Source organism: Equus przewalskii, chromosome 6 (genome assembly GCF_037783145.1).
Source record: "Equus przewalskii isolate Varuska chromosome 6, EquPr2, whole genome shotgun sequence".
Classification (NCBI taxonomy): Eukaryota; Metazoa; Chordata; class Mammalia; order Perissodactyla; family Equidae; genus Equus; species Equus przewalskii.
The window spans coordinates 49,838,579-49,865,016 of NC_091836.1; the positions used below are offsets into that span (position 1 = coordinate 49,838,579).

At 55.7% G+C, this 26,438-nt stretch overlaps 3 protein-coding genes across 4 annotated transcripts in view; 1 reads left to right on the forward strand and 2 right to left on the reverse strand.

Annotated features, from left to right (window-relative positions):
• The window catches only part of PDE4A (phosphodiesterase 4A), a 42,333-nt gene extending 39,188 nt beyond the window's left edge, over positions 1–3,145 (reverse strand). Inside the window, exon 1 of the mRNA XM_070625531.1 lies at positions 2,955–3,145. The gene's annotated coding sequence lies outside the window, so the exon portion shown is untranslated. The remainder of the gene's footprint in view (positions 1–2,954) is intronic.
• A 957-nt stretch (positions 3,146–4,102) lies between these two features.
• Positions 4,103–13,233, forward strand: CDC37 (cell division cycle 37, HSP90 cochaperone). Its single transcript, XM_070625544.1, has 8 exons — positions 4,103–4,582; positions 9,616–9,897; positions 10,153–10,258; positions 10,355–10,470; positions 10,556–10,678; positions 11,242–11,424; positions 11,505–11,576; positions 12,683–13,233. The coding sequence occupies exons 1-8, from the start codon at positions 4,481–4,483 to the stop codon at positions 12,836–12,838; spliced, it is 1,140 nt and encodes a 379-aa protein (XP_070481645.1). The 5' UTR covers positions 4,103–4,480; the 3' UTR covers positions 12,839–13,233.
• A 10,442-nt stretch (positions 13,234–23,675) lies between these two features.
• On the reverse strand, positions 23,676–25,434 carry LOC103541707 (E3 ubiquitin-protein ligase RNF113A). Of its 2 annotated transcripts, XM_070623665.1 has the most exons (2): positions 25,220–25,434; positions 23,676–24,936 (listed from the first exon to the last, which is right to left on the reverse strand). In XM_070623665.1, exon 2 carries the CDS (start codon positions 24,809–24,811, stop codon positions 23,849–23,851), a length of 963 nt encoding a protein of 320 aa, XP_070479766.1. In that variant the 5' UTR covers positions 24,812–24,936; positions 25,220–25,434; the 3' UTR covers positions 23,676–23,848. The 2 variants fall into 2 exon arrangements, with proteins under 2 accessions (XP_070479766.1, XP_008506787.2); XM_008508565.2 differs by having other exon boundaries at positions 23,676–25,428.
• Between the last annotated feature and the right edge of the window lie 1,004 nt (positions 25,435–26,438).

Consider the following 26,438-nt stretch of genomic DNA (forward strand, 5'->3'; position numbering starts at 1 on the left):
CACTCGGCTTTATCTTTCCTCTCAGCTCTCACCGCCCCGACACATTACTTCCTTATGTTTCTGCCCTCCCACCCGCTCAGTTCCACGAGGCCAGGGGGCTTTTCTGGCTTGTTCTAGACGCATCTGAGGCCAACTTCACGGACACGCGACCTGTGCGTTCGCGGGGGCCCAGGCTCGGGAGGTTTCATACGCTGCTGTCCTCACCTGGAGATTCATCATCGTTTTGCAGAGCCCGGGGCTCTGCGAATGCTGTAGCCGGTCCTGGCTGTCCCCCGCGCCTGGAGCAGCCCGTGGGAGGTGCTTGAGGATTTGGGGAGTGAAGGAAGGATGGCCAGAGGGGCCCCCTCGGCCAGGGGGAGAGAGGCAGGGCTGCGCACGCCACCCAATCTGGACACCCGAGCTTTTGCAGACATCCGCCCTGGTGGAAACCCAGGCGAGCGAGGCAGGGCCTCAGGAGGTGGCCTGAGTGCCCAGATGGAGGGTCACATTAAGCTGCCTCCCCTTCCTGGGCAGCAGGCCAGCTGGGGAGGGGCGTCCAGATGGCAGATCAGGCCGCTCTGGGCAGGTGGCACCCGGCTCAGGCTGGGAGAGGCCTTGCCCCCAGCCCTGGCCTGGCCTGACGGAGGAGCACCGGCTTCACCCAGCCCAGCATCACCCAGCCTCCAGCCCCCTCAAAAGGACATGGGCAGGGGCAGCCAACGAGACGGAAGAGAACGAGGCTCAGCGCCCTTGTCCACACCTGGCCTGAGAAGGGACAGTGGCTACCGAGCTGCACGCCTGGAGCTGGAGCAGGGCTGCAAAGGACTGCCAGGGGCCCGTGCATGTGTGTGTGTGTGTGTGCACGAGACTTTGTGCACAACTGTGCATGTGCAACCCGAAAGGCGGAACTTTTGTGAGCCTGAGTTTGTGTAGTTGAGACCAGACTGTACCTGTGGGAGGCTGTTTACGTGACAGGGTGACAGGATGTCTCTGTGTGACTGTAATAGGTGTGTGTGGGGGCGTTGCATGCATGTGGATGCAACAGGAAGCAGCGTTTCATGGTGGTTAGAAACGTAGATTTGGGGTTCAACTCTCTGCTTAGCCCCTCACTAGCACATTATTTATGTTCTCAGGCTTCCGCCTGTAGAGGGTGCTTGTTAGTATGATTACGTTGGTCTGCATTTAAGTGTGTGTGTCTGTGTTTGAAGAGTATTTTTTTTTTTTTTGGCGAGGAAGATTGGCTCTGAGATGACATCTGTTGCCAATCCTCCTCTTTTTGCTTGAGGAAGATTGTTGCTGAGCTAACATCTGTGCCAATCTTCCTCTGTTTTATGTGGGACACCACCACAGCATGGCTTGACGAGCAGCACTATGTCCGTACCTAGGATCCGAACCTGCGAACCCGCCAAAGTGGAGCACGTGAACTTAACCCTGTAGCCAGCCCCTATTCAACTCCTCCAGGAAGCCAGCCCCTATTCAACTCCTCCAGGAAGTCTTCCCAGATACCCAACCTGAAGTGGACCCTTCCATTTTTCTTTCTTGTCACAAGCTATTTCCATCACAGTCCTAATCATAATTTATTGTTATATATTTATTTGTTTGTTTATGTTGTTTCTTTTCTATTTCCTCCACTAAATATCAGTTCCACGGGGGCAGGGAGTTCTGTTCTGTTCTGTTCGCTGCTGTGTCCCCAGCACCCGGCATATAGTAGGTGCTGAATATTTTTTGAATAGATGAATGCAGGGCTGCGTCTGTGCGGTATGGGGAGAGGTGGGCGCTGGCTGAGCTCCTGGGGGGCCCTGTGGGCAAGTCTGGTCTCTACTCTCTTCCTTTCCCTGCATCTTAGGGACTCACTTGCCTCATCTGTAAAATGGGAGAGATGATGGCTCGGTTCATGATAAACTTGCTTCCTGATCTAAAGTGTTATGAAAATAGTCTTAATCTGGTCCCCTCTTTAATTCACTCAACATTTATGGAGCACCAACTGTGTGCCAGGCACTATTCTAAAGCCGGGCCTGCCCTCACGGAGCTGAAGGGAACAAGGAAGGCAGAAACCACCCAGAAATCTCATTTAATCTCCAGCACCCGCCCCCACACACACTCAGTCACTCTCTATGCCTGATGGGATTTTCGTTTTCACAGTCGGAAATCACCATGGTATTTCTGTTTACACACTGATCTTGCTCCCTCACCAGCCTTGAGGGGCAGCAGAGCAGGCACCCAGCTGGTCTCGTTGGTCGCTGGAGCCCAATCCCCTGGCCACAGTGCCCTGGCGCACAGTAGGCACTCGGAAAATATGTGTGAAATGAGCTAAGAAATAAATGATGGAGCAATGGCAGGCTCGCATGCACGATCCCCGCAATCTGGCTGTGTCATTACCCACTTTGCAGATGGGGAAACTGAGGCTCAGGAAGGCAAAGCCGCGTGCGGGGTCCCATCGCAGCTGAGTAGTGAGTGTGTGGCTGTGGGATGCAGAGGAGGAAGTCTGGGTGGCCCAGAGGAGCCTCCCCAGCCCCCCATGGCCCCCTCAGAGGTCCGAGAGACGTAGGAGGGGATGCTTGAGCGGGGGAGGGGAGGAGACCGAGAGATAGTGCAAAGCAACTTAGGGGTCTCTGTCTCAGTCCCCAGGGCTGGAGATGCTGTGCTGGCAGGAGTTTAGGAAATGCTTGGCGCCGATGGGGGCTTCCGGTGCCCTGTCTCCAATTCTGGGAGCTGGGGCCCCTGGGACCCCATTTCACTGGGAGTGGGCAGCTCCAGTTTCTAAAGCCTGGGACAGACCCCCACGCCTACCCGGGGATCTTGGCAATCCAAGGTCCTCCCCACACACCCCCCAGCCCGGAAGCCGGCCTAAAGCCCTCAGAGGGCGTCCGGGGGGGGGGCCTCGGCTTTCTTGGGGAGCAGGGGAAATCCCCACTGTCCTGGCTCCCTCCCTCCGGGGTGCCGGGTCCCTCTCCCCACCGCAGCTCGCAGCTTACCTTGCAGGGGGGCTGGGGAGGGGAGGCCCCGCCCTCTCCGGCCTGGGGGGCGGGAGGGGACAAGGGGTGTCCAGACCCTTTGTTTGCTGGTGTGTGTGTATGTGTGTGTGCGCGATTGTGAGACCCGCCGGGGTGTGGGTCCGTGCGCGCGTGCTCGGGCCGTGACGGCCGCTGAGATGCTGGACTGCCCCGGCTGGAGGGGCAGGGGAGGGGAAGAGAGGGGACTCCCCCGCCCCCGCCCGCCCACTCGCGAGTTGAATGGAGCTCGAGGGGGAGGGGCGGGCGCTTTTGTTTGAATGGCCCCACCCCCTCCCCAGGCCGGGGAATCCCCCCCATCTGGAGCCCTCTATTCCATTCCCTCCAGCCCCCTCCCTGCAAACCTCCACTCGCCCTACTGGCTGGAGCTCCTCCCATCCCACCCGGCGCCCCCCCGGAGCGCTCTTTAATCTGAGATAATCCTGGCCCCAGGCTGCAACACGGCCTTTTATCCGGGTATCAAAGCGTGGGGTGGGATGTACGAAAGAGTGCGGCGGGGGTCGCCCAAGCTCAGAGTAAGGGCGTCCTTAGAGCCCCGGCCGAGGAAGGCGGCCCCAGACGGAGGGGAGGGACTGGAGCGGGCCTAGAGGACCACGCCGGGGAAAGCCCCCCTCCGCACCTCCGCGATGCCCCACCGGGCGCTGCGCGGGGCCGGGAGCACTGACCGCCGGCTAGACATTAGCGACACCTAGCGGCCGCCCGGGGAGACGCGGCGGACGGGCGCCCGAGACCCGGGGCGGTGGATCCGGGTGATTCCGGAGGGGGCGTGTGTGCGCGAATCCCGCTCAGAAGTGACAGAAGTTGGGGACGCGAGGGGACGCTGTGCCCGAGCAGGGGAAACACCAGCTCTCAAAGCGGGGCCACTTCGCCTCCACCTCTGACCCCCCAAGGGCAAGGCCATATCCCTCCTCCACTTAAACCCTCCCTGGACAGGGCCCTGTACCCCTCGGCCTGGGAAGATCCCCTCAGATCCGACACACCCCTCCCCAGCGTAGGGTTAGGTCCCATCTCTCAAGGGGCAGGGGCGGGGCTTCTCGCGGAAACCCCGCCCCTGCAGTGGGCTCGGGCTGATGTCACTGCGGCGTGACTAAGGGGACAATCCTCTCCCTCAGTGTCTGCAACTGTCTCCCCCACCCCGCGGCCCCCGCAAACGCCCGACGTGGAGCAGCGGGAGATGAGGGGGGCTCGAGGTCGGAGCGCCCGCCCCTGTAACCCCAGGAGGTGCCTGGCGGAGGCCCCGCGCCCGAGGCTGTGGGGTCTTGGCTGAGACTGCCGGGGGCCTGCACCCGTGAGCAGGGCCCTTTAAGGCGAGCTCGGTCGCCAGCGCCGCCGCCGCGGTTACTAAGGATGTGACGTCATGCGCGCGGGGAGGCGTGCGCGCGCGGGCGGAAGCGGAAGGGGCGGGGCTCGGCGGGCAGAGCCTCCAGCGCTGCAGCCGCCGCCGCCGGAGCCGGAGCCGGAGCCGGAGCGGGCTGGGCCGCCGAGGCAAGATGGTGGACTACAGCGTGTGGGACCACATCGAGGTGTCTGACGATGAGGACGAGACGCACCCCAACATCGACACGGCCAGCCTCTTCCGCTGGCGGCACCAGGTAGCGCGCGTGCGCCCGTCCCCTTCCCCCCTCCCGGGACTGCGCGCCGGAGTTCTGACCCCCGATACTGCCGGGGACCCCGCCATTGACGCCTGGGATGCCCGCCCCACGGTCTGGACTTCTACTGTCGCCCGCGGTTCCTCGATTCCACGCCGGGACCCTGGGTCCCCGCCCGCGAGCCGCGGCCCCCTCCGATTTCTGCGTACACCTCCCGGTTGATCCCTAGGGCACTTCCTCAGAGGCTGGGCTCTCCAGACGAACTTTAGGGGTGCCCCGCAGTCCTGTCTGGGACCTTCCATTTACCTCCAGAGCTCTGCCTCAGAGTCTGGACCCTCATCCTATTCGGGTCCCACTTCTGATCTTGGATGTTCCGTGCGCCCCACCCCAACCCCTAGAGTCTCGGCCCCCAGTACTTTGATTCGCCTCTGGAATCTGCCTCCCTGTGTCTTCACGGGGATTCCTATTCGGATCCACAGAGCCCACTCCTTCTCCAACAGAACAAGGAGCTTTGTCCTTCTCTGAGATGTCTGTTCCTGGTGTGCGACTCCAATCTACACCCAGGACCCCTTCCCTAGAGTGTAGACCAGTGGCCCACTAGGGCCCTCAGTCCCATCTAGAACTGGAGGTTGGAATCTGTTTGCGCTCCAGACTGAACCACCAACTCCACCCCGATGGAGCTTCCAATTCCAGCTGCTCTCCTTTAGTCTCACCTACTGTAGACCCTGTTTCCCATTACACCAGGAAACCCTGCCCACGTGGCTTCCGTCCCCACCAGAGCCCCTGGCCCTCCCTGATAGTGCAGACCCAGTCACCGCCCGCCCCCCAGCCCGGCTTCCTGCAGGAATCTCTCCCAGCACTGGAATGCCTCACGCAAGTCAAGGCCAGGTCCCACCCCCCTCGCCTTCCTCCTGACCCCAGCCTGATCTGCTGTTCTCGAACAGCCAAATTGTCGGTCTTCTCACCAGGATCTCCCAGGGTGATTCCAAATTCACTGCCCCTTCTTTTGTCAGTTTGCCCTGAGATCCAGGCCCCAGAATCCCAAGTCTGGGTATCCCCCTCCCCCAGCAGAGCTTGCACGCCAGTTAAATGGCTCTCATAAGACCTAATAGTTTGGGGCTGGCCCGGTGGCTGAGTGGTTCGGCTCATGCGCTCCGCTTTGGCGGCCCAGGGTTTCACCAGTTCAGATCCTGGGCGCAGACATGGCACCGCTCGTCAGGCCGTGCTGAGGCGGCGTCCCACATGCCACAACTAGAAGGACCTACAACTAGAATATACAAATATGTGCTGGGGGGCTTGGGGGAGAAAAAGGAAAAATAAAATCTTTAAAGCAAATATTTAAGAAAAAAACAAAACAACAACCCTAATGGTCTAACCTCCTGTTCCCCCAGATGAGAGCTCCTACACCCGCTTACCTGTGTTGTCTCAGACTGAGGGTCTGTACCTCTCAGAACCTTCCAGTTAGGAATTCCTCTTCCACCCTCCCATAGGGCAACTCCCTGTCATTTATCCAGAACCTCCCAGGCGGCCCTTCCCCATGCCGCTGAGACAGGCCATTAGTCCCTATGGCAGGCTCCCCGTTCCATTTCCCCCCATTCCTTAAAGCGGCAGTCAAGCCACTGGGGTGTAGGGAGAAAGTTCTAGCCTGCTGTTCCTTGTGGTATGTAACACCTTATTAAGAAATACCTAAGACCTTCACAAATCTCTAAAAGACTGTTCTTGGTGACACCTCTTTCTGTCGCGTTAGGAGGTTAACCTCTACTGTTGAGTGGGGGAGGTTTGGTCCTGCTGGGTGGAAGGGCGGTGTCCCCTCCCGCCACACCCTCTTCCCACCTCCCTCCTGGCATGGGACCTTTTCCTCTCCTGCCGCAAGACCCCAAGGCTGTAGGGGTGCGTGGCGGAGGCAGGGGGCCCCAGCGTCTCCAGCGCCAGCTTCAGCGCCAGGCAGGTGTGGGTTCGAATCCCAGCCCTGCCCCTTGTGGCTCTGCTCTGGGGGGAGCGAGACCCCTGCCTCCCCAAGACTCTTGTAACAGAGAAAAGAGTTTAGGTCCCAAAAGGATGCGGCGCAGGGCCTGGGACGGTGTACGCGTCGCAGACGGGGCCGTGGGGTTAGTAAAAAGGTCCCGGGTGTGCTTCTGAGCGCAGCCCTGCCCGCCTGGGTTCAAATCCTGGCTCCTTCTGAATCACTGACTTGCTGCACGCATGCCCCCCAGCGAATGTTTTGCTCTCTCTGTGCCTCAGTTTCCCCAGCTGGGAATATTAATAGTATCCACCCCCTAGGGGTGCCATGAGGGTCACCTTATTTGTTTAATGTGTGTGATGCCCTTGGGACAGTACCTGGCCTGTGATCAGCTGGCTGTAAACTTTAGCCACCATCGTCATCATCATTATTTAGATAATTTATTCTCATGGTAAAAAAATTCCAAAGGTTCCAGAAGGGGACGAGTGAGGCTTCTCGGCTCCAGCTCCCCGGCTCCCTTGCCAGCACTGGTTTCTCGGGGCTCCTTCCAGTGGATCGAGCTTCCTTGAGCCTCAGTTGCCCTATCTGTGAGACAGGAAGGCAGTGACAGCTGCGGGCCCTTGTCACGGGCGGTGGCTTCTGCCCTGCCAGGCCTGCCACGGCCCCTCCCCGAGGCGTAAAGCAGGCGGCAGGCTGCCGGCCCGCCCGCTCCAAGTCCTTTATTTAGCCTCGGCCTCCCTGGCCGCCACTCAGGAGGCCAGAACCTTCTCGAGCCCTTATCCACGTGGGGAAAGTGGGGCTCAGGGTCGGCATATCAGCCCCGTGGGGCCTTAGCCAAGGGTCTCCTGATTCCCACCCACCGTGCGCCTGGCCCTGTGCTCGAATCTGGCGATACAGCCTCGAATGAGGCACAGACGCCTGTTAGCAGCCCCTTCTGGGGACAGTGGCCGTGACCATGGTCATGACAGGGGGACCTGTTTACTGAGTCCTGGGTTACCAGCAATTTCCTTTGGGCAGCTCACTCAGTCCTCACAGCAGTGCGAGGCCCCATTTCACAGAGGGGAAACCAAGGCAGGGAGCGGTTTAAGCAGCTTGGCCAAGGTCGAGGGCACATCGCCAGTAAGTGGTGGAGTTCCTGACGGTACGGGGACTCCCCCTCCCGCTTAGAAAGTGTTCACTCTGGGCCAGAAATGAAGCTGAGCGCTTGAAGTCCATTTTCTTGTTGGCGCCCTGGAACGGTCTCCGAGAGATTGTCCCCTTGGACACATGGCACTGACAAGAGCCAGCGTGGGAGTCACGCTCGGGCTGTCTGCTGTATAATCCCCTTTACTTCTCCCGGGGTGACCTGTGAGGTTCCTGGCAGTGTCTGCATTTGACAGATGAGGAGACTGAGGTTCCAAGTGGCTAGGGGATGGGCCCAGGGACGCCCAGGCAGTGTGTGGTGGCTGTGGGACACTCCCCCAGGTCTGGGCCCTGAGGCCATCCTCCAGCATCTCTGATGATCACAGAGGGCCTTGAGGGCTCAGTGACAGCCAGCATGGGGACGCTGGGAGAAGCCTCTGTCGAAGCTGAGGCTTGAGTGCAAAGCATATGGAGTGAAGGGAAGAGAGTTCCAGGTGGAAGGAACAGCCTGTGCAGAGGCCCAGAGGCAGGAGAGAGCTGGTGCCTTTGGGGAGCCACAAGGGCCAGCGTCGGCCTGGGACCTGGAGTTGGGGGAGGAGAGCAGGAGCCAGTCCCCCCACAGGGCCTTGGTGCCGGCTGGGCAGCTTGGGGTGGGGGTCAGGGGCCCCATCTGAGGCCAGGCACCCCAGGATGGGGGCGGGGAGGGCTGCAGTCAGATGTGTGTGTTTCAGAGTCCTGGCAGCTTCCAGGTCTGGTTTGGGGGGACGGTGATTGAAGGTGGTGGCCCCTCTCCGGGGAGCCGGTGGAGATGGTGGTGAAGCCCAGCGGGCATGGAGGACAGACAGGGCCGTGCGACCTGATAGGGGCCCGATGGGGCATCAAGCGAGTAGGGGAGCAAGGAGATGGGGCGCCATCGCCAAGCTTGGGGCACTGCAGGAGAGGAGGTCTGGGGAGTGACCCCGGGGTCAGGAGACAGGAGGCTGGTGGACACCAGCGGGCCCAGGAGGGCATCCTGGCCGGGAGACAGAGCTGAGAGGGCCTTGGGAGTGATCCAGGCGCAACACTCAGGTTGAGGGAATTGGAGAAATGTCTGGAAGTGAAAACTGCCAGGACTTGGTGGCAGACTGGGAGGACGGGGCAGAAGACCAGATTTTGGGGGCGAAGATGGTGAGTTCAGTTTGCGGCACGGAGTTGGAGGTGCCTGGGGGACACCCTGGCAGAGGTGGCTTGAGGGGGTGGCTGGGCAGGGGAGGAGGCCCAAGTGTGGCTGAGGGCGGCTCCAGGGAGGAGGGGAGCCCGAGACCGCAGTAGGGGCAGGGCGCCCCATCCAGCTCCTCATTACTCATCCAACAAACATTTTCTGAAGTCCCACTGTGTGCCAGTGTGTGAGGAGACACACCAGCAAACAGGTCCCATCTCTGTGGGGCCAATATCCTTGAAGGGGGACAGTGCACACAACATGAGAAATAATTGTCACCGGCTGTTAGCAGGTGACAAGTGCTGTGGAGGAAGATAAAGCAGGACGAGATTAAGCCGAGGGCTCAATCTTCAGCAGGGTGACTGGGGAAGGCCTCTTCCGTAAGGCGACATTTGAGCCAAGACGGTTAGGAGGCGAGACGGGGAGGGGATCTGGGGAGAGAGCGTTCCAGGCCGAGGGAACAGCCAGTGCAAAGGCCCTGGGGTTTGAAGTAGATTTAGGAAAAGATGTGGCAGCCAGTGTGGCTGGAGGGAGGGGGTGAGTGGGAGGAGGTGAGGGCATGGAGGTGCGGGGGCCACTTGGTGAGAACAACATGGGAGCCATGAAGGCTTCTGAGCAGAGGCAGGACCGGCCTGGACTCAGGGCGGTGCAGGTACCTGTCGGGGTGAGAGTGGAAGCTGATGTCCAGGGCTCGGAGGTGGGGCCGGGGTCCTGGGACAGGCCGTGCCCCAGCCTGACAGGCCGTCCCCCCTGCAGGCCCGGGTGGAGCGCATGGAGCAGTTCCAGAAGGAGAAGGAGGAGCTGGACAGGGGCTGCCGCGAGTGCAAACGCAAGGTGGCCGAGTGCCAGCGGAAGCTGAGGGAGCTGGAGGTGGCGGAGGGCGAGGGCAGCCGGGCGGAGCTGGAGCGGCTTCAGGCCGAGGCGCAGCAGCTGCGCAAGGAGGAGCGGAGCTGGGAGCAGAAGCTGGAGGAGATGCGCAAGAAGGAGAAGAGCATGCCCTGGAACGTGGACACGCTCAGCAAGGACGGCTTCAGCAAGGTGGGCCGGCGGGGGGCCGGGGGGGCCGGGGAGGGCCACGGAGGGAACCCCCACCAGTGTCCCCCTCTGATCTGCCCCAAGGCCCTAGTCCGAGGCCACACCTGCCACGCGCACGCTCCTGCCACACTGATGTTCACGGCGCCACCACCACCTCCACCGTGGACGGGATGGGCACTGCGGCCGCGGCTCGCCCGGCCCCGTCCCAGGCGCCCTGCGGCCTCGCCCCAGCCCACTGCCCTTCTTGCCCCACCACAGAGCATGGTCAATGTGAAGCCCGAGCCGGCGGAGGAGTCGGAGGAGGCGAGGGAGCAGAAACACAAAACCTTCGTAGAGAAGTACGAGAAGCAGATCAAACACTTCGGTGAGCTGGCTGCAGGGGCTGCAGAGGGGAGGGCGCCCGCGGCTGCCGGCCAGGCCTCCAGGGGCCCTCCAGCACCTTACCAGCTCCTGCCCGCAGGCATGCTCCGCCGCTGGGACGACAGCCAGAAGTATCTGTCGGACAACGTCCACCTGGTGTGCGAGGAGACAGCCAACTACCTGGTCATCTGGTGCATCGACCTGGAGGTGGAGGAGGTGAGTGGAGCCTGCCCCCCGGCGGGCGCAAGGCTTTGCCCTGAGGCCGCCACTTGGTGACGCCGTGCCTGCTCTCCCTCGGCAGAAATGCGCCCTCATGGAGCAGGTGGCCCACCAGACCATCGTCATGCAGTTCATTCTGGAGCTGGCCAAGAGCCTGAAGGTGGACCCCCGCGCCTGCTTCCGGCAATTCTTCACCAAGATTAAGGTCGGGGCCCCGAGCAGCCGGGGGGGCTGGGGTTGACCCCGGACCCCCTCCTCAGGGAACCAGCCAGTGTCCATGGGGGCAGGCGGACAGCTGTCTGCTTAGACTCAAGCCCCCGTGATCAGAACCTCATATGTCAGGAGAGGGTGGGGCCGTGGAAGGGCCCAGAAGGGCTCGGCTCCCGGCCAGATTTTGAAAGCGGAGTTGAGAGGATGTGTGGAAAGTCACGACACGGGGTGAGGGACAGAATGAAGGATGCCTCCGGGTTTCTTCCCCGGGCCCACAGAATACCAGAGCTGGGGGAGACGGGGGGACAGTGAGGGGCTCGGGTGGCTGCGTTGTGTGGGAGGTGCCTGTGGGAGGTGCCGCACGAGGACACGGAGGAGGTGGGTGGCAGGGTCCACGGTTAGCAGATGAGGTGGGCGGTCAGGCTGAGCTCAGAGGAGGCCCCAGATCGGGGACTAGACGGAGGACGGAGGGAGAGAGTTGGGGATGCAGGGCACCTCCGAGGGCCCCCAGTCCCTCCCAAGCCGCAGGCCGGCCCAGTGTCGCCTCCCGCCCCGCAGACGGCCGACCGGCAGTACATGGAGGGCTTCAACGACGAACTGGACGCCTTCAAGGAGCGCGTGCGCAGCCGCGCCAAGCTGCGCATCGAGAAGGCCATGAAGGAGTACGAGGAGGAGGAGCGCAGGAAGCGGCTGGGCCCCGGCGGCCTGGACCCCGTGGAGGTCTACGAGTCCCTGCCAGAGGTGCGGCCCCCGGCCCCAGGCGGGCAGCCGGCGGGGGGTCCCGGCGCCCAGGCCCTGACCCCGGCCCTCTGCTCCCACAGGAGCTCCAGAAATGCTTCGACGTCAAGGACGTGCAGATGCTCCAAGATACCATTAGCAAGATGGACCCCACAGTGAGTGACCGCGCCCCGGGCCCCCCCCAGCCCAGCTGGGCATCCCGGGCAAGTGACATGTCCCCTCACGGCCCCCCTGGGCTTATCAGAGGAGTAAGGAGGTTGTGTCACCGAGCGGCTGGCACACGAGGCAGCCACGCATTTGTGCCACGCACGCTTAGGTATATCAAGCACCTACTGTGTGCCCAGCATCCAGCAGTGAACGTGGAGGTTTCAGCACGTCCTCTGTGACCGAGTGTCACTGTCGCTGTGGCCATTCGTGACCTTAGCTGGCACACCCAGCCGACCCCAACCTTTGCCCAAGGAGCTGCCTCCCCAGACACAGTTACCCCATCAAACCACAGTTTCTCTCTCGATTTTCACTCGCAGAATACATGGGGAGGGCTGAGCACGTGGTAGGCGCTGTAAACATCGGTGTTATTATTATTGAGAGCAGCAGTGGTGCTGGGAGATGAGAACTGTGAGTCTTAACAGGCCCTGGTGTGACCCCATTGCTGCCACGTGGCTCACTGGTTGGCCACATTGGTCTCGTCATCTGTACAATGGGTCTAGTCACCAAACCTGGCCCAGGGTTTCTAGAAACTTCCATAAGAATGAGCATCTAGACCCAGGGTCTTCAAGCCATGGCTCGCAGGCTCCCTGCCTGTTTCTCTAAGTAAAGTTTTATTAGAACACAGGGGCCACACACAGTCACTTTCATATCATCTGCCTGATTTGCGCTCCAACCATAAAGTGGAGAAGTGCTGGGTTGAGAGGTCGTGACAGGCCACGTGGCCTGCGAGCCAAAAATATTTACTCTCTGGTCCTTTACAAAAAAGGTTTGCCGACCCTTGTTCTAGACGTGCATGATTGAAATTTGAAGGGAAGTGGAGTAGAATTGAGAGCTCGTCCCTCTCCTGCACTGGCCGCGTTGGAAGTCCCCCATAGCCACACGTGGCCTGTGGCTACCATGTTGGACAGCACGGATCACAGGCCATGGCCATCCTTGCAGACAGTTCTTTTGGAGAGCTCTGATCTGGAGTGAGCAGTGAGCTGGATGTGCAGGGGACATGTGGGCCACCAGAAGGTGGCAGCCTAGCCCCATGCGCCTGCCTTTCTCCCCACAGGATGCAAAGTACCACATGCAGCGCTGCATTGACTCCGGCCTCTGGGTCCCCAACTCCAAATCCAGCGACACCAAGGAGGGGGAGGAGGCGGGCCCCGGGGACCCTCTGCTGGAAGCCGCCCCCAAGCCAGGCGACGAGAAGGATGTCAGCGCGTGACCCACCCCAGCCGCCTCCTGCCTGCCTGCAGGCCCCCGTGCGCCCCTTTCAGAAAACAAAAATAGATGCCATCTCCCCCGCTCCTGGCTTCCTCCACTTCCGCTGCCCTTCCCCCAGCACGGGGGGGCTGCCCCCCCGCCCTACCCCCCAGCGCTCATCCAAGTCTCTGCTTTGAGTCAAGGGGCTTCACTGCCTGCAGCCCCCCGTCAGCATTATGCCAAAGGCCCGGGGGTCTGGGGAAGGGCAGGGGTCGCCAGGCTGGTCCACGGGGTGGGAGGAGGGTCCTCGCTGAGGGGCCACTCCAGTCCCCGTGGGCTCTGTTTTCCCCGTCTGTTCGCTGTCTTCTCTATGGTAAACAGCAATGATCTTCCAATAAAGGATTTCAGGTGTTGCAAGGGCTGTGCCAGGGCTGTGGGCACAGGATTCTTGAGGGCGTTGGGAGGGAGACCTGCTGAGTGTTGGCCGCTGGCTCCATGAGGCCCCGGGCTCGCCCTGCTGCTCTCTGGCGACGACTCCACCCTCACTCCAGGCTCTCGCACATGCTGTTCCTCTGCCTGGAACAGTCTTCCTGAGATGCCTTTCCACCACAGTTCTCACCGGCCCCTCGGTCCTCGGCAGGTCTTAGGCCTCCAATCCCTCTACCACCATCCATTCAGGAACGTCCTGTCCACCATGTCTTACTTTCTACGTAACCGGCTCTGTCCCCAAAACATCTTGAGTCCCACCACTGCCCTTCATCCCCACGGCCTCCACTCTGGCCTGGGTCCCCATCACTTCTGCCCGGGCACTCCCTCAGCCTCCGCCTTCCACACCAGATCCCAACAGGCAGCAGCCAGAGGGCTCTGTGAACACGCGAGACAGGTCACCTCCCTCCCCCAGAGCAGAAGCCAGAGCCCTCCCCGTGGCTCGCCAGGCCCTGAGTCGGGTCACCTCCCTGTCCTCATCTCGTGTCCTCCCCCCATTTCCCCCTCTCGCCCACTCCCTCCTTGCCAATCTCTGAGCGCTTTAAATTGCTCGATCAGTGTGGCCTGGGGCAACTTAGCTGCAGTGGCCCCGTCTGTACCACGACAGTGATGTTAGTCCCGTCCTCCCAGGGTCGGGAAGAGGAGTAATGACATTACACTAAGGACAGGCTCAGTGTTGGCACTTAGATGCTCAAAATGTGGGCCTTGCACCTGCATATCCCTCTGCCTCGACTCCCTTCCCTGTAGTCCTCAAGTGGGACTCCTTTAATGAGACGTTTGGGCCACATAAAGGCTTAAAGAAGAGTATGATAACCAAGGACGTCAGCTTAAGACCTGACATATGAAGGATCCAGTGAAGCGACCCTCCCCCGCAGCTGCGTGTCACTCAGCGGGAGCTCTGCCACCTCCTCCCAGAGGCCCTCCTCGACCCTGCTTCTGGGTCACCTCCTGCACCCAGGCATGCACCTTGCCTCACCTGCCGACCTGTGTATTGCCTGCCTTCCGCTGTGAGCGCCACCAAGGCGCAACCTGAGTGTTTCCTGATCTTAAGATAGTCGCATCCCCAGGGGAAGGGGTCCTGGCCCTGGGGACACGTTTGCCAAAGGGCCCCGGGATGCCATTGAGCCCAACTGGTCACCCCCAGGGGGCGATAGCAAGCTGCAAATCCCAGTGGCTTCATCTAATGCTCTTTCTATCGTCGAGAATAGCAGGTGGGGGGGTCCGAGGACGCGGGAGGGGCTGGGGCATATCGTACCGCATCCAGGACCCACCCTGGATGTCACCTTCCTAATTCTTAACTGTGAAACCTTTCAAAGACAGAATCCACATTACTGATTTTTCCTTTTGCCTCAGGCTCCAATATAACCCAGCACTGTTAGTGATTCTTTACTTAAACTTTCGATATTTTGGGAGCCGGCTGGGTGGCACAGCGGTTTTGTGTGCACGTTCTGCTTCAGCGGCCCGGGGTTCGCTGGTACAGATCCCAGGTGTGGACGTGGCACCACTTGGCACACCATGCTGTGGCAGGCGTCCCACGTATAAAGTAGAGGAAGATGGGCACGCATGTTAGCTCAGGGCCAGTCTTCCTCAGCAAAAAAAAAAAAAAAAAAAAAAAAAGGATTGGCGGCAGTTAGTTCTTGGTTAATCTTCCTCCAAAAAAAAAAATTAGGTATTTTGTTCGTCAGGGTTTTTTTCCATATTAATTGTGCTTTTTGAAACGAATGCATTAAAGTATTTATCTTGGTTACTGAGATTTTTGGTGCCCTTTTTTTGATGCCTCCCTTGCCTCACTCTACTGCTGGCCCTGACAGGATACAGGGTTTAAAAGATCAAACGAGGGCCACCCAGTGACGTAGCAGTTAAGTTCCACCGCTCCGCTTAGGAGGCTTAGGTTCGTGAGTTCGGATCCGCAAATGGAGGGCACAACCCAGCACTGCTCCTCAAGCCAGGCTGTGGCAGGGCCCCACAGAAAACAGAGGAAGATGGGCACAGCTGTTAGCTCAGCGACAATCTTCCTCACACACACAAAAGACCAAAAGATATTGAGAGACAGTGAGGCAGCTCTGCCTGGACTGGTCCCCCGCTCAGAGGTTCCCTGTCCCCAACGGGCACCCACTGTCTAGGGCTGCGTGTTACTCCTTCCAGGGTTTCCTTCTGTAAAATCAAATCTATTCCTAGCCTGTCCCCCACTTTTCACACAAAACATAGCACTCTCTATGGTTTGAAGTGCATCTCGCTTTTTCACTGAACGACGTGGATATGGCCTGTCCCTTATCTGGGCGTCGCACTTCCTCATTCTTCCAAACCTGAGTAGACAGTTCCGGTTTGCGCTTATCTCAGTGTTTATTTCACTACCTGCTGCGATTCACACTTGACTTCTGTCCAACTTCTACTTTCACAAGCAATGCTGCAAGAAATAGCCTGGGGTGCCGTTTCCCACGAGAACGGCCATCCTACCTGCAGGACAAAGGCCCGGAAGCAGGATGATGGGGTCTTTGTGGCAAACAGGATTCCACTCAAAACGATTTAACTGAACCAACCACTAAAAGGACTGATGTCAGAGGTGTGAGCGGGGTTGGAAGACGGAAAAACCTATGTTGAGTGGATCAGTGTTTTGTTGTTGTTTTTTGCTGAGGAAGATTGGCCCTGAGCTAACATGTGGCCAAGCTGCCTCTTTTTTTTTCTCAGCAAAGCCCCATACATAGTTGTATATTCTAGTTGTAAGTCCTTCTAGTTCTTCCAAATGGGATGCTGCCACAGCATGGCTAGATGAGTGGTTCCATGTCTGTGCCCAGGATCCGAACCAGCAAACCCTGGGCCGCCAAAGTGGAGTGCATGACCTTAACCACTCAGCAACATGGTGGACCCCTAATCTCAGTATCTTAAGGTCAGCTGGTTGGTATCCCCAAGTCCATCGGCAGCCTTATTTCTCCCCTGCCACATAGCGTAACGTATTCATGGGTTCCAGGCATCAGGAGGTAGACATCTTTGGGGGCCTGTTATTCCGTAAGGGACCCCCGAACTAGCAGCCGTGTGGCCCTATTAACACATCTAAGGGGAAAGAGCACAAAGAGGGAGCAAAACTTGCTGACATCTGGAGCCACGAAGAAAGTGCCCTCTGCAGGATTTGTGGCCACAGAGGAACAGCCACTGCCAGCACTGTGGCCAGCCAGGGAGGGAGGAGGGTAACAGATACTCCTCTTTCGTCTCCGCCTCCTGTCTCCTGCCAGGCTTCCCCACTGGCAGAACGCAGCAGAAGTGACGAAATTTGTTTCCGTTTTTTTGGAGGAAGATTAGCCCTGAGCTAACATCTGCCGCCAATCCTCCTCTTTTTGCTGAGGAAGACTGGCCCTGATCTAACATCCGTGCCCATCTTCCTCTACTTTATATGTGGGACGCCTGCCACAGCATGGCTTGCCGAGCGGTGCCATGTCCACACCCGGGATCCGAACTGGCGAACCCCAGGCCGCCGAAGTGGAACGTGCACACTTAACCTCTGTGCCACCGGGCCGGCCCCAGAAATTTGCTTCTTTCGTGGCCATGGGAGGAAGCCCTCGATACACAGCTGCTCATCTGCACCAAATATGCTGCTGGGGCCCTGGGCTCCTGCTGGCTGCTGGGACCGAGCCAAGAAGAGGTAACTCCACCACCCCATACCCACTACCTGCTCGGCTCCTTTCCTCCCCTTCCAACATCCCATGAAGCCCACTATAAGTATTTATCCGGGCTACGTCAGCTCCCTGAAGGCAGAGATTTCTGTGTTTTGTTCATGGTTAAATCCCCAGGTCCTAGGACACAGCACACAGTAGTTGCTCCTTAAGTGTGTGCATTTTTGTAAATTGCGGTGAAATATACACCTCATACAATTTGCCATTTTAACCATTTTTAGGTGTACAATTCAGTGGAATTAAGTATAAGAAACTTTATTCCCATTAAATTCTTAATTCTCCGTTCATAAAATATCTGTAATTTTGTGACTGGCTTATTTCACTTAGCATAATGTTTTTAAGGTTCTTCCAGGGCCGGCCCGGTGGCGCGGCGGTTAAGTTCTCATGTTCCGAGTCAGCGGCCCGGGTTTGCCAGTTCAAATCCCGGGTGCGGACATGGCACCGCTTGGCACGCCATGCTGTGGTAGGCGTCCCACATATAAAGCAGAGGAAGATGGGCACGGATGTTAGCTCAGGGCCAGTCTTCCTCAGCAAAAAGAGGAGGATTGGCAGATGTTAGCTCAGGGCCAATCTTCCTTAAAAAAACGGGTTCATCCATGGTGTAGTGTGCGTCAGAATTTCCTTCCTCTTTAAGGCTAATATTCACTGTGGGGATGCACAAGTTCTTGTTTATCCAGTTGTCCATCAATGGACACTTGACTTGCTCCTACCTCTTGGCCATTGTGAATCACGCTGCTGTGAACATGGGTGTGCAAATCTCTCTCTGAGCCTTTTCTTTTGCATACACACCCGAAAGTGGGATTGCTGGTTCATATGGTAATTCTATGTGCAGCTTTTTGAGGACCCGCTAAACCATAAACACGTCGTGAATTCAGGAATGGGCTGGTTCTCGGGGGCCCAGAAGCAGAGTGGGCACTTGTCTTCAAAACCCCTTTTGTGGCTTTTCGATTTGGAATCATGTAAATTAATTACTTATTTAAAAATAAATAATACACACCTATGGACAGCTAATTTTCGACAAGGGAGCCAAGAACATACAAAGGAGAAAGTCTCTTCAATAAATGATGTTGGGAAAAGTAGACAGATGCAAAAGAATGAAAGTAGACCATTATCTTGCTCCATCCACAAAAACGAACTCAAAATGGATTAAAGACTTGAATGTAAGACCAGAAACCATGAAATTTCCAGAAGAAAACATAAGCAGTATGTTCTGCAACATCAGTCTTAGCAGCGTATTTTCAAGTCCCATGTCTGACTGGGCAAGGGAAACAAAAGAAAAAATAAACAAATGGGACCACATCAAACTAAAAATCTTCTGCACAGAAAATGAAACCATCAACAAAACGAAAAGACAACCTAACAATTGGGAGAAGATATTTGCAAAGCACATATCAGATAAGGGGTTAACATCAAAAATATACAAAGAACTCAGACATCTCAACAACAAAGAAACTAACAACCCAATTAAAAAATGGACAAAAGATCTGAACAGAGATTTCTCCAAAGAAGATATACGGATGGCCAACAGGCACATGAAAAGAGGCTCACCGTCGTTAGCTACCAGAGAAATGGAAATCGAAACTACAATGAGATATCACCTCACTCCAGTCAGAATGGCTATAATTAACAAGACAGGAAACAACAAATGTTGGAGAGGATGTGGAGAGAAGGGAACCCTCGTACACTGCTGGTGGGAGTGTAAACTGGTGCAGCCACTATGGAAAACAGTATGGAGAATCCTCAAAAAATTAAAAATAGAAATACCATATGATCCAGCTATTCCACTGCTGGGTATTTTTCCAAAGAACATGAAAACACAAAGGCATAAAGATACATGCACCCCTATGTTCATTGCGGCATTATGCACAATAACCAAGACTTAGAAGCAACCTAGATGCCCATCAAGGGATGAATGGATAAAGAAGATGTGGTATATATACACAATGGAATACTACTCAGCCACAAGAAATGATGAAATCCGGCCATTTATGACAACATGGATGGAACTTGAGGGTATTTATGCTAAGTGAACTAAGTCAGAGGGAGAAAGTCAAATATCGTATGATCTCACTCATAAGTAGAAGATAAAAACAAGAAACAAACACAGAGAGACAGAGATTGGATTGGTGGTTTCCAGAGGGGAAGCGGGGAGGGAGGAGGGTGAAAGGGGTGATTAGGCACATGTGTGGTGATGGAGTGTAATTAGTCTTCGGGTGGCGAACACGATGTAAATCTAGATAGAAATCGAAATACAGTGAAGTACACCTGAAAGCTGTATACTGCTATAAACCAGTTACCGCAATAAAAAAATTTAAATTTAAATTAAAAAAGAAAACTAAAGAAAAAATAGCTTTAACTCATGGGTAAAATGCAAAATAAATAACTTAAAAAGGATGAAAAGAGCGGCAGAATATGTTTGTTTCTTGGAACCATTGAAACCACAAAATTGGAATCCACAGCCAGAGCAAGCAAGTGACAGTGTCCAGCAGCTGGATAGGAAGCACACCGAGTTCAAGGGCAGCCTTCCCCTCCGGGCCTTGGCCTCGGCTGCTCCCCCTGCCTGATACACCCTCTCCTGACATCCATGGGCCTCCGCCTCGGCTCCCTCAGGTCAGAAAGGCGGTCCCAGGCCACCCGATCTCAAATGACACCTCGTCGCCCCATTTTGCTTTTCCCGTATCGTGTCGCCATCCGCCACACTATATATGTCACTCGTTTATCCTTTTTCTCCGCTGTCTTGATGTCCACGCCACCTGTGCAGGGAATTTCATCTTTCTCTTCCCTGTAGTGGCTCCAGGGCCTCGAACAGGACGGAGCACACATTAGGCCCTCAAGGGAGATTTATTAATCAGATGGAAAGCAGCCATCCTCTTTGGCTAGGGGCGGGAATGGACAATACCGGCTTCGACACCTGCTTCCTCCGGGGACAAAAGTGGGGGAGTGAAACACAGACATTCTCCACCATATTCCTGCTGCTTTGGTTTCTCCCTGGTTGGATGGCACACAGGTGATTTTTGTTGTTAGTTTTTTTTAATTGAGATCCAGTTGACATTATTTAGTTTCAGGTGTACAACATAATGATTTGATATTTACATATATTGCGAAATGATCGCCACAATAAATCTAGTTAACATCCATCACCACACACCGTTACAAATTTTTTTTTCTTGTGATGAGAACTTTTTTTTTCTTTTCTTTTGAGGAAGATTAGCCCTCAGCTAACATCTGCTGCCAATCCTCCTCTTTTCGCTGAGGAAGCCTAGCCCTGAGCTAACATCTGTGCCCATCTTCCTCTACTTTATACGTGGGACGCCTAGCACAGCATGGCTTGCCAAGCGGTGCCATGTCCACACCTGGGATCCGAACCAGCGAACCCCGGGCCGTCAAAGCGGAACGTGCGCACTTAACCACTGCGCCACCCAGGCCAGCCCCGTGATGAGAACTTTTAAGATCTATTCTCTTACCAATTTTCAAATATACAATTCAGTATTATTAATATAGTCCCCATGTGCACATCCCATGCGCCAGGACTCATTGATTTTATAACTGCAAGTTTACGCTTTTGGATCCCCCTTCATCCATTTCACTGACTCCCCCTTCCCTGATTTTTTTAAAATTCTGGTAAAATATACATAACATAAAATTTCCCATTCTAACCATTTTTAAGGTGTGTAGTTCAGCAGCATTAAGCACATTCATATTGCTGTGCAGCCATCCCCACCATCCATCTCCAGAACTTTCTCATCTTCCCAAACTGAAGCTCTGTCCCCACGAACACCAACTCCCCGTCCCCTCCCCCAGGCCCTGGCCCCACCGTCCGCCTTCCCGTGTCTACGGCTGTGACTCCTCTGGGGACCTCCTGGGAGCGAAATCAGACAGTATTTGTCCTTGTTCATCTGGCTTCTTGGACCTCGAATGTTTTCAAGATTCGTCCACCTTGTAGCGTGTTGGAGACTCATTCCTGGTTATAGCTGAATACGCCTCCGTCGTGTGGCTCTACGCTATTTCGTTTATTTATCTGTTGATGGACACTTGGGTTGTTTCCATCTTTTGCCAAGTTAATGGTTTTATTTATTTCTACACCTTTTTGAATGCCTGAAATATTTCATAATAAAACAACTCCACACAATAGGTCTCCATGTAGTGGGAAGGAAAGATCGCCAAGAAATATTGTTACAGGAAAAAGAAAATGGCACTTTCTCCACGCCTGGCTCTGTTCTAAGCTCTTTACATGTATTAACTCTTTTTTTTTTTTTTTTTTTTTGGCTGAGGAAAACTGGCCCTGAGCTAACATCCCCTGCCAATCTTCCTCTTTTTGCTTGTGGAAGATTGGCCCTGAGCTAACATCTGTGTCCATCTTCGTCTATTTTGTATGTGGGACGGCCACCACAGCACGGCTTGATGAGCAGCATGTAGATCTGCAGCCGGGATCCGAACCTGTGAACCCCAGGCCACTGAAGCATAGCGTGTGAACTTAAGCATTACGCCGCTGGGCCGGCCCCGTGTATTAACTCACTTCTCTGAGTTTGGGACTCTGCTCAGCCCCATTTTGCAGAAGAAGAAACTGAGGCACGGTGAGTTAGGGGAATGCCCAGGATCACACAGTGGCTAAGCTGGGATTTGAACCCAGACCTTCCGGCTCCAGGCCTTGTGTGTGTAACTCCCTTATGTCCTCTCGAGACCAGCATAGAATGTCCCGTCCGCAGCTCGTGGGAATTTTCTAGACGCCGTGTTCCCCAAAGGCGTGGAACTTCCTCGGATTCACTGGTGGACTCAAGACTGTTTTGGGGAGCGGGCCGACTGTCCCCTGAACCCTCCCCTTGGACAGGACACAAAGGGACTTTGTTTTTAGTTCGCCAGCTCCTGGCTTTTCCCTGGTCTGCCGGGAGTTCGGAGGGGCCCCTCCCTGCAGCCCTCCCGGGGGATCCCCCAGTTCTAACTTCCTCCTGAAAACCCGCTGGGGCAGGGTGGGCACTGTCCTGGTTTGCCCAGGCCTGTCCCAATTTTAACCCGGAAAGTCCCCGTCTGGGAACCCCCCTCCGTCCTGGGTAAACCCCATTGGTGGTGGGGTGACCCCAGCCTTCCTGTTGGGCCTGGACCCCGTCTGTGAGGGAGGAGTTCTAGAAGGAGGCCGAGGGCCCCGGGGCCACACGCCAGCCTTTCCAGTAGCCTCTGTGGTTGAAAGAAACTGAGAGCTCAGAGAATTCTGAGTCCGCAGCCCTGGGCCCAGCGTCCAGGCTGGGACAATGGGAGCTATTTCTGGAATTTGTTGTTATTCCTGGGCTTGTGATCACTGTTGCTGTTACTAGTCACCTCACTCGGTATTTCCTGTGGGTTTTTCCTCAGCTGGTGGAAACTGGGTCCCGGACCATCCAGCCCTCTGTGGTTCAGCCTCTGGGCCCAGCAGAGGCCGCCCCACCTCGCTGCTCTGGCTGTTGAGGAATCTGGCACCACCAGCTTCCTGCAGCCACACCCCTAGTGGCAGAGAGGAAGTTGAGGCCGAAGGCCATGGCCAGTGGGCAGGACAGCAGCTCAGGCCCAGATGGCTCCCTGGGCCGTTCCCTCACCAGGTTCTTAGGTGCCTACTGGATACCAGGCACGATTCCAGGTGCTGTGGACACAGTGGAGAACCACATAGACCCCTCACTATGGAACTGACATTCTAGAATGGAATCAGGCATTAAAATCAGGGCTCCAAGAAACTTCCAGGGAAATGTCAGGTTGTCATAAAGGCCACAAAGAAAAATAAGCAGGCGAAGGGACAGAGAGATGGAGTTGCTGATTCAGACTGAGGACCCTCTGGGGGAGTGGTGAGGGTTTCTACCTTGGCCTGGGTAGTTGGTTTTTGCTTCTGTTCTTTGTGGGGTTTTTTTTTTTTTTTTTGGGGTGAGGAAGATTGGCCCTGAGCTAATATCTGTTGCCCATCTTCCTCTTTTTTCTCCCCAAAGCCCCAATACATAGATGTATATTCTAGTTGTAAGTTCTTCTATATGGGATGCCCCCACACTATATCTTCGTGAGCGATGTGTAGGTCTGTGCCCAGGATCTGAACCAGTGAACCCTGGGCTACCAAAGCAGAGCACTCAAACTTAACTGCTGCACCACGGGGCCGGCCCCATAAAAGTTTTTTTTTTTTTTTAAAGATTTTACTTTTTCCTTTTTCTCCCCAAAGCCCCCCGATACACAGCTGTATATTCTTCGTTGTGGGTCCTTCTAGTTGTGGCATGTGGGACGCTGCCTCAGCGTGGTTTGATGAGCAGTGCCATGTCCGCGCCCAGGATTCGAACCAACGAAACACTGGGCCGCCTGCAGCGGAGTGCGCGAACTCAACCACTCAGGCATGGGGCCAGCCCCTAAAAGTTTTTTTTTAACGCACAGTGAAGGAAAACTGTTTCTCTACTCACAGCTCTTCTGACACCCAATGTGTGGTTCCACACCAAGCAATTCTCCAATTTTCTGTGGACACTAACTTGGTGTCCTACAGTTCAATTCAGTTCTCACATTGACTACCCGGAGTTAGTGCAGACCCCAAAGGTTGAGGACTCGGTCCCACAAGACTGTCCCCCACTTCAGATGCCAATCTCAAGTCCCCGTTTGTCACCTCTATTTCTGACCGACCGCTCTGAATGGGGGGTTGCTATGACCCCCCTTCTCAGATTCAATAATTTGCTACAGAGGCTCCCAAAACTTACAGAAACATTTACCTAGGTCTCATTTATTTGTTTATTTTATTTTTTTATTTTTATTTTTATTTTTTTGAGATTTCCAAAACAAAATATTTATTTTGAGATTTGAGAATAACGGGAAAACTAAGTAATGGGAATTGGACCCTCATCGGGGTCTTCTGGGAAATCGGAAGCACCGCCCTCTTCCGCAGCTCAATGCTTCTCCAGTTTAGCGATCAATTCTTTCGCTGGATTGAAGATGCCATTGGTTTGCTGGTCACAGACATAGCAGCGCGGGGTGGTGCGGAAATGCTGCAGTGCACAGCTCTCGCAGAAATAATGCCTGCACTTGGTGACAACTGGGTTTTGGAAGGTCTGGCAACAGATGGAACACTTGAATGGTATTTCCTCATCATCGCTGCCCACTTCATAGTTTTCGTCCTCATAGACACCATAGCGACCCTCATCAAGCTCACGTTCGATCTGCCACCCATGCTTGTAATCTGAACGATCATGGAGGAATTTGCAGCTGTCTCCGAAGCCGCAAAAGCCAGTCTCCTTGTAGTCCTTACAAATGTCGGGCTGGTAATCCCAGCGCACGGTGGCGCGTAGATGCTCGGGAGCTCGGATGGGGCCTTTCCTCACCATCCCGGAGGACGCATTGCCCATAGACGTATCCTTGGGCTTCATGTATTTCTGATAATTGTTGATTCCCCGATAGATCTTGTCATCTTCCTTGCCCCTCAGCTCCTCCTGGATCTTCTGGCTGCGCTCAAAGATGGCTTGTGCGTCGCGCTCCTTCTCTGCGTCTAGCGCGTAGACAGCAGTCGCCCCCATATCCTCTGGCCCCACGGGTTTCGCCGAGCGGGTGGACTTATAGACCACGCCGAGAGTCTCGGGCTCCTTCTCCTCCTCTTCCTCGCTGCTCAAGTCCCCGTAAGCCGCCTTCTGTTTACCACTGCCACGGGTCTTCCGCATCATCCGATTGTGGGTCGCCCTCTTTTCCGGGCGAACCACAGTGCTGCCTTCTTCGCTGCTGCTGCTGCTGCTGTCTCCGCGCTCTTGGTCGCGGACTGGGCGCTTTCTGCGACCTGCAGCCCCTTTCCGCCCAGGCTTTTTGAAGAGGAAGGTGCACGCCTGCTCTGTCATCTTTCCTGGAGAAAGTTGCTCTGCCATTTTGGAGTCCCGAGCTCCGAAACGGCTGCAGCGTGGTGGGTCGCGCGGGGCCTGTTCACGTCACTTCGCGGCGTGCGCGCGGCTGCGAGTCGGAGCAAAATAAGCCGCGGAAAGAGGACTGCGTACTTGTTTATTTTTTTTGAGGAAGATTAACCCTGAGGTATTATGTGCTGCCAATCCTCCTCTTTTTGCTGAGGAAGACTGACCCCGAGCTAACATCCGAGCCCATCTTCCTCTACTTTATATGTGGGACGCCTACCACAGCATGGCTTGACAAGTGGTGCCATGTCCACACCCGGGATCTGAACCCGCAAACCCCGGGCTGCCAAACGGAACTTGCGAACTTAACCGCTGCACCACCGGGCCAGCACCTCATCAGTTTATTCTAAAGGATGTGATAAAGGATACAGATGGACAGCCAGAGGAAGACGTACAGAAGGCGAGATGGCAAGGGTCCTGAGCACAAGGGCTTCTGTCCCCGTGGAGTTGGGCTGTGTCACCCCCAGGCACGTGGATGCGTTGACCGGCCTGAAAGTCTCCAGATCTTGTTCTTTGGGGTTTCTATGGAGGTTTCATTCCGCAGGCATGACTGACGGAACCATTGGCCACTGGGGATTGAACTCAAGCCCCACCCCTCTCGGTCCCCGGATGGAGGTGGGGGCCGACCATCCCTCTAATCCCCTGGTTGGTTCCTGGGGGCAACAGCCCGCCTCCGAGAGTCGCCTCATTAGCATAAACTCGTGCTTCGTTGACCAGGCTTATTATGAATTACAGAAGATGTTCCTCTCATCACTATCACTCGGAAAATTCCGAGAATTTTAGGAGCTCTGAGCCAGGAACCAGGGACTAGAGCCAAATAGTGTAACAAATCTTGCCCCTGTTACCCCTTTCACTCAGGTTTTTAGAAGCCCGGTTCCATGGGGCCCTGCCGGGTGGCACAGAGGTTAAGTTCCCACGTTCCACTTTGGCGGCCCCCAGTTAGCTGGTTCGGATCCCGGGTGTGGACATGGCACCGCTTGGCAAGCCATGCTGTGATGGCATCCCACATAGAAAGTAGAGGAAGATGGGCACGGATGTTAGCTCAGGGCCAGTCTTCCTCAGCAAAAAAGAGGAGGATTGGCAGCAGTTAGCTCAGGACTAATCTTCCTCAAAAACAAACAAACAAAAAAAGAAGCTCTGTTCCAGGAATCACCAAATATCTGTCTTATATATCCCGATAGCACACGTGGAAAGGCCAGGTCTTTCGGACAAGGGGTGTTATGGGTTCAAAGTTCTCAGACTCATCTGTCTGCCCAGTATTCCCATTCCTCCAGGACCCGCTCCTCCCCCGTCAGGGCCCTTATCTTAGCAGAAGAGGCTCTTGGGCTTGTGCGTTTCGACAGCCTTACAATTCTGTACCCCACACATCAGGCTGTGGGCACCGTCATCGACATCGGTGAAGATGAGATGGTGTCAAGGCCGGCACAAACTACTGAGCCCGTGTGTTCCCTCACACACAAGAATGTTCCCTTTGGCAACAAAATTGGAAGCCGCATAAAAGGCCGCCGCCAGGAGAATGGACAGTTAAGTTTCGAGCTCTTGTTCTGTCCAGTGGGAATATGATACGGCAGAGAAAAGGAGTGTTCTA

Bases quoted from the DNA above. Each gene is read 5' to 3' on its own strand.
- CDC37 (XM_070625544.1), top strand. From the start codon at position 4,481: ATGGTGGACTACAGCGTGTGGGACCACATCGAGGTGTCTGACGATGAG. The intron at 10,471-10,555 runs GTGAGTGGAGCC...CTCCCTCGGCAG, and splicing joins TCGACCTGGAGGTGGAGGAG to AAATGCGCCCTCATGGAGCA. The intron at 10,679-11,241 runs GTCGGGGCCCCG...CCCGCCCCGCAG, and splicing joins AATTCTTCACCAAGATTAAG to ACGGCCGACCGGCAGTACAT.
- LOC103541707 (XM_070623665.1), bottom strand. From the start codon at position 24,811: ATGGCAGAGCAACTTTCTCCAGGAAAGATGACAGAGCAGGCGTGCACC.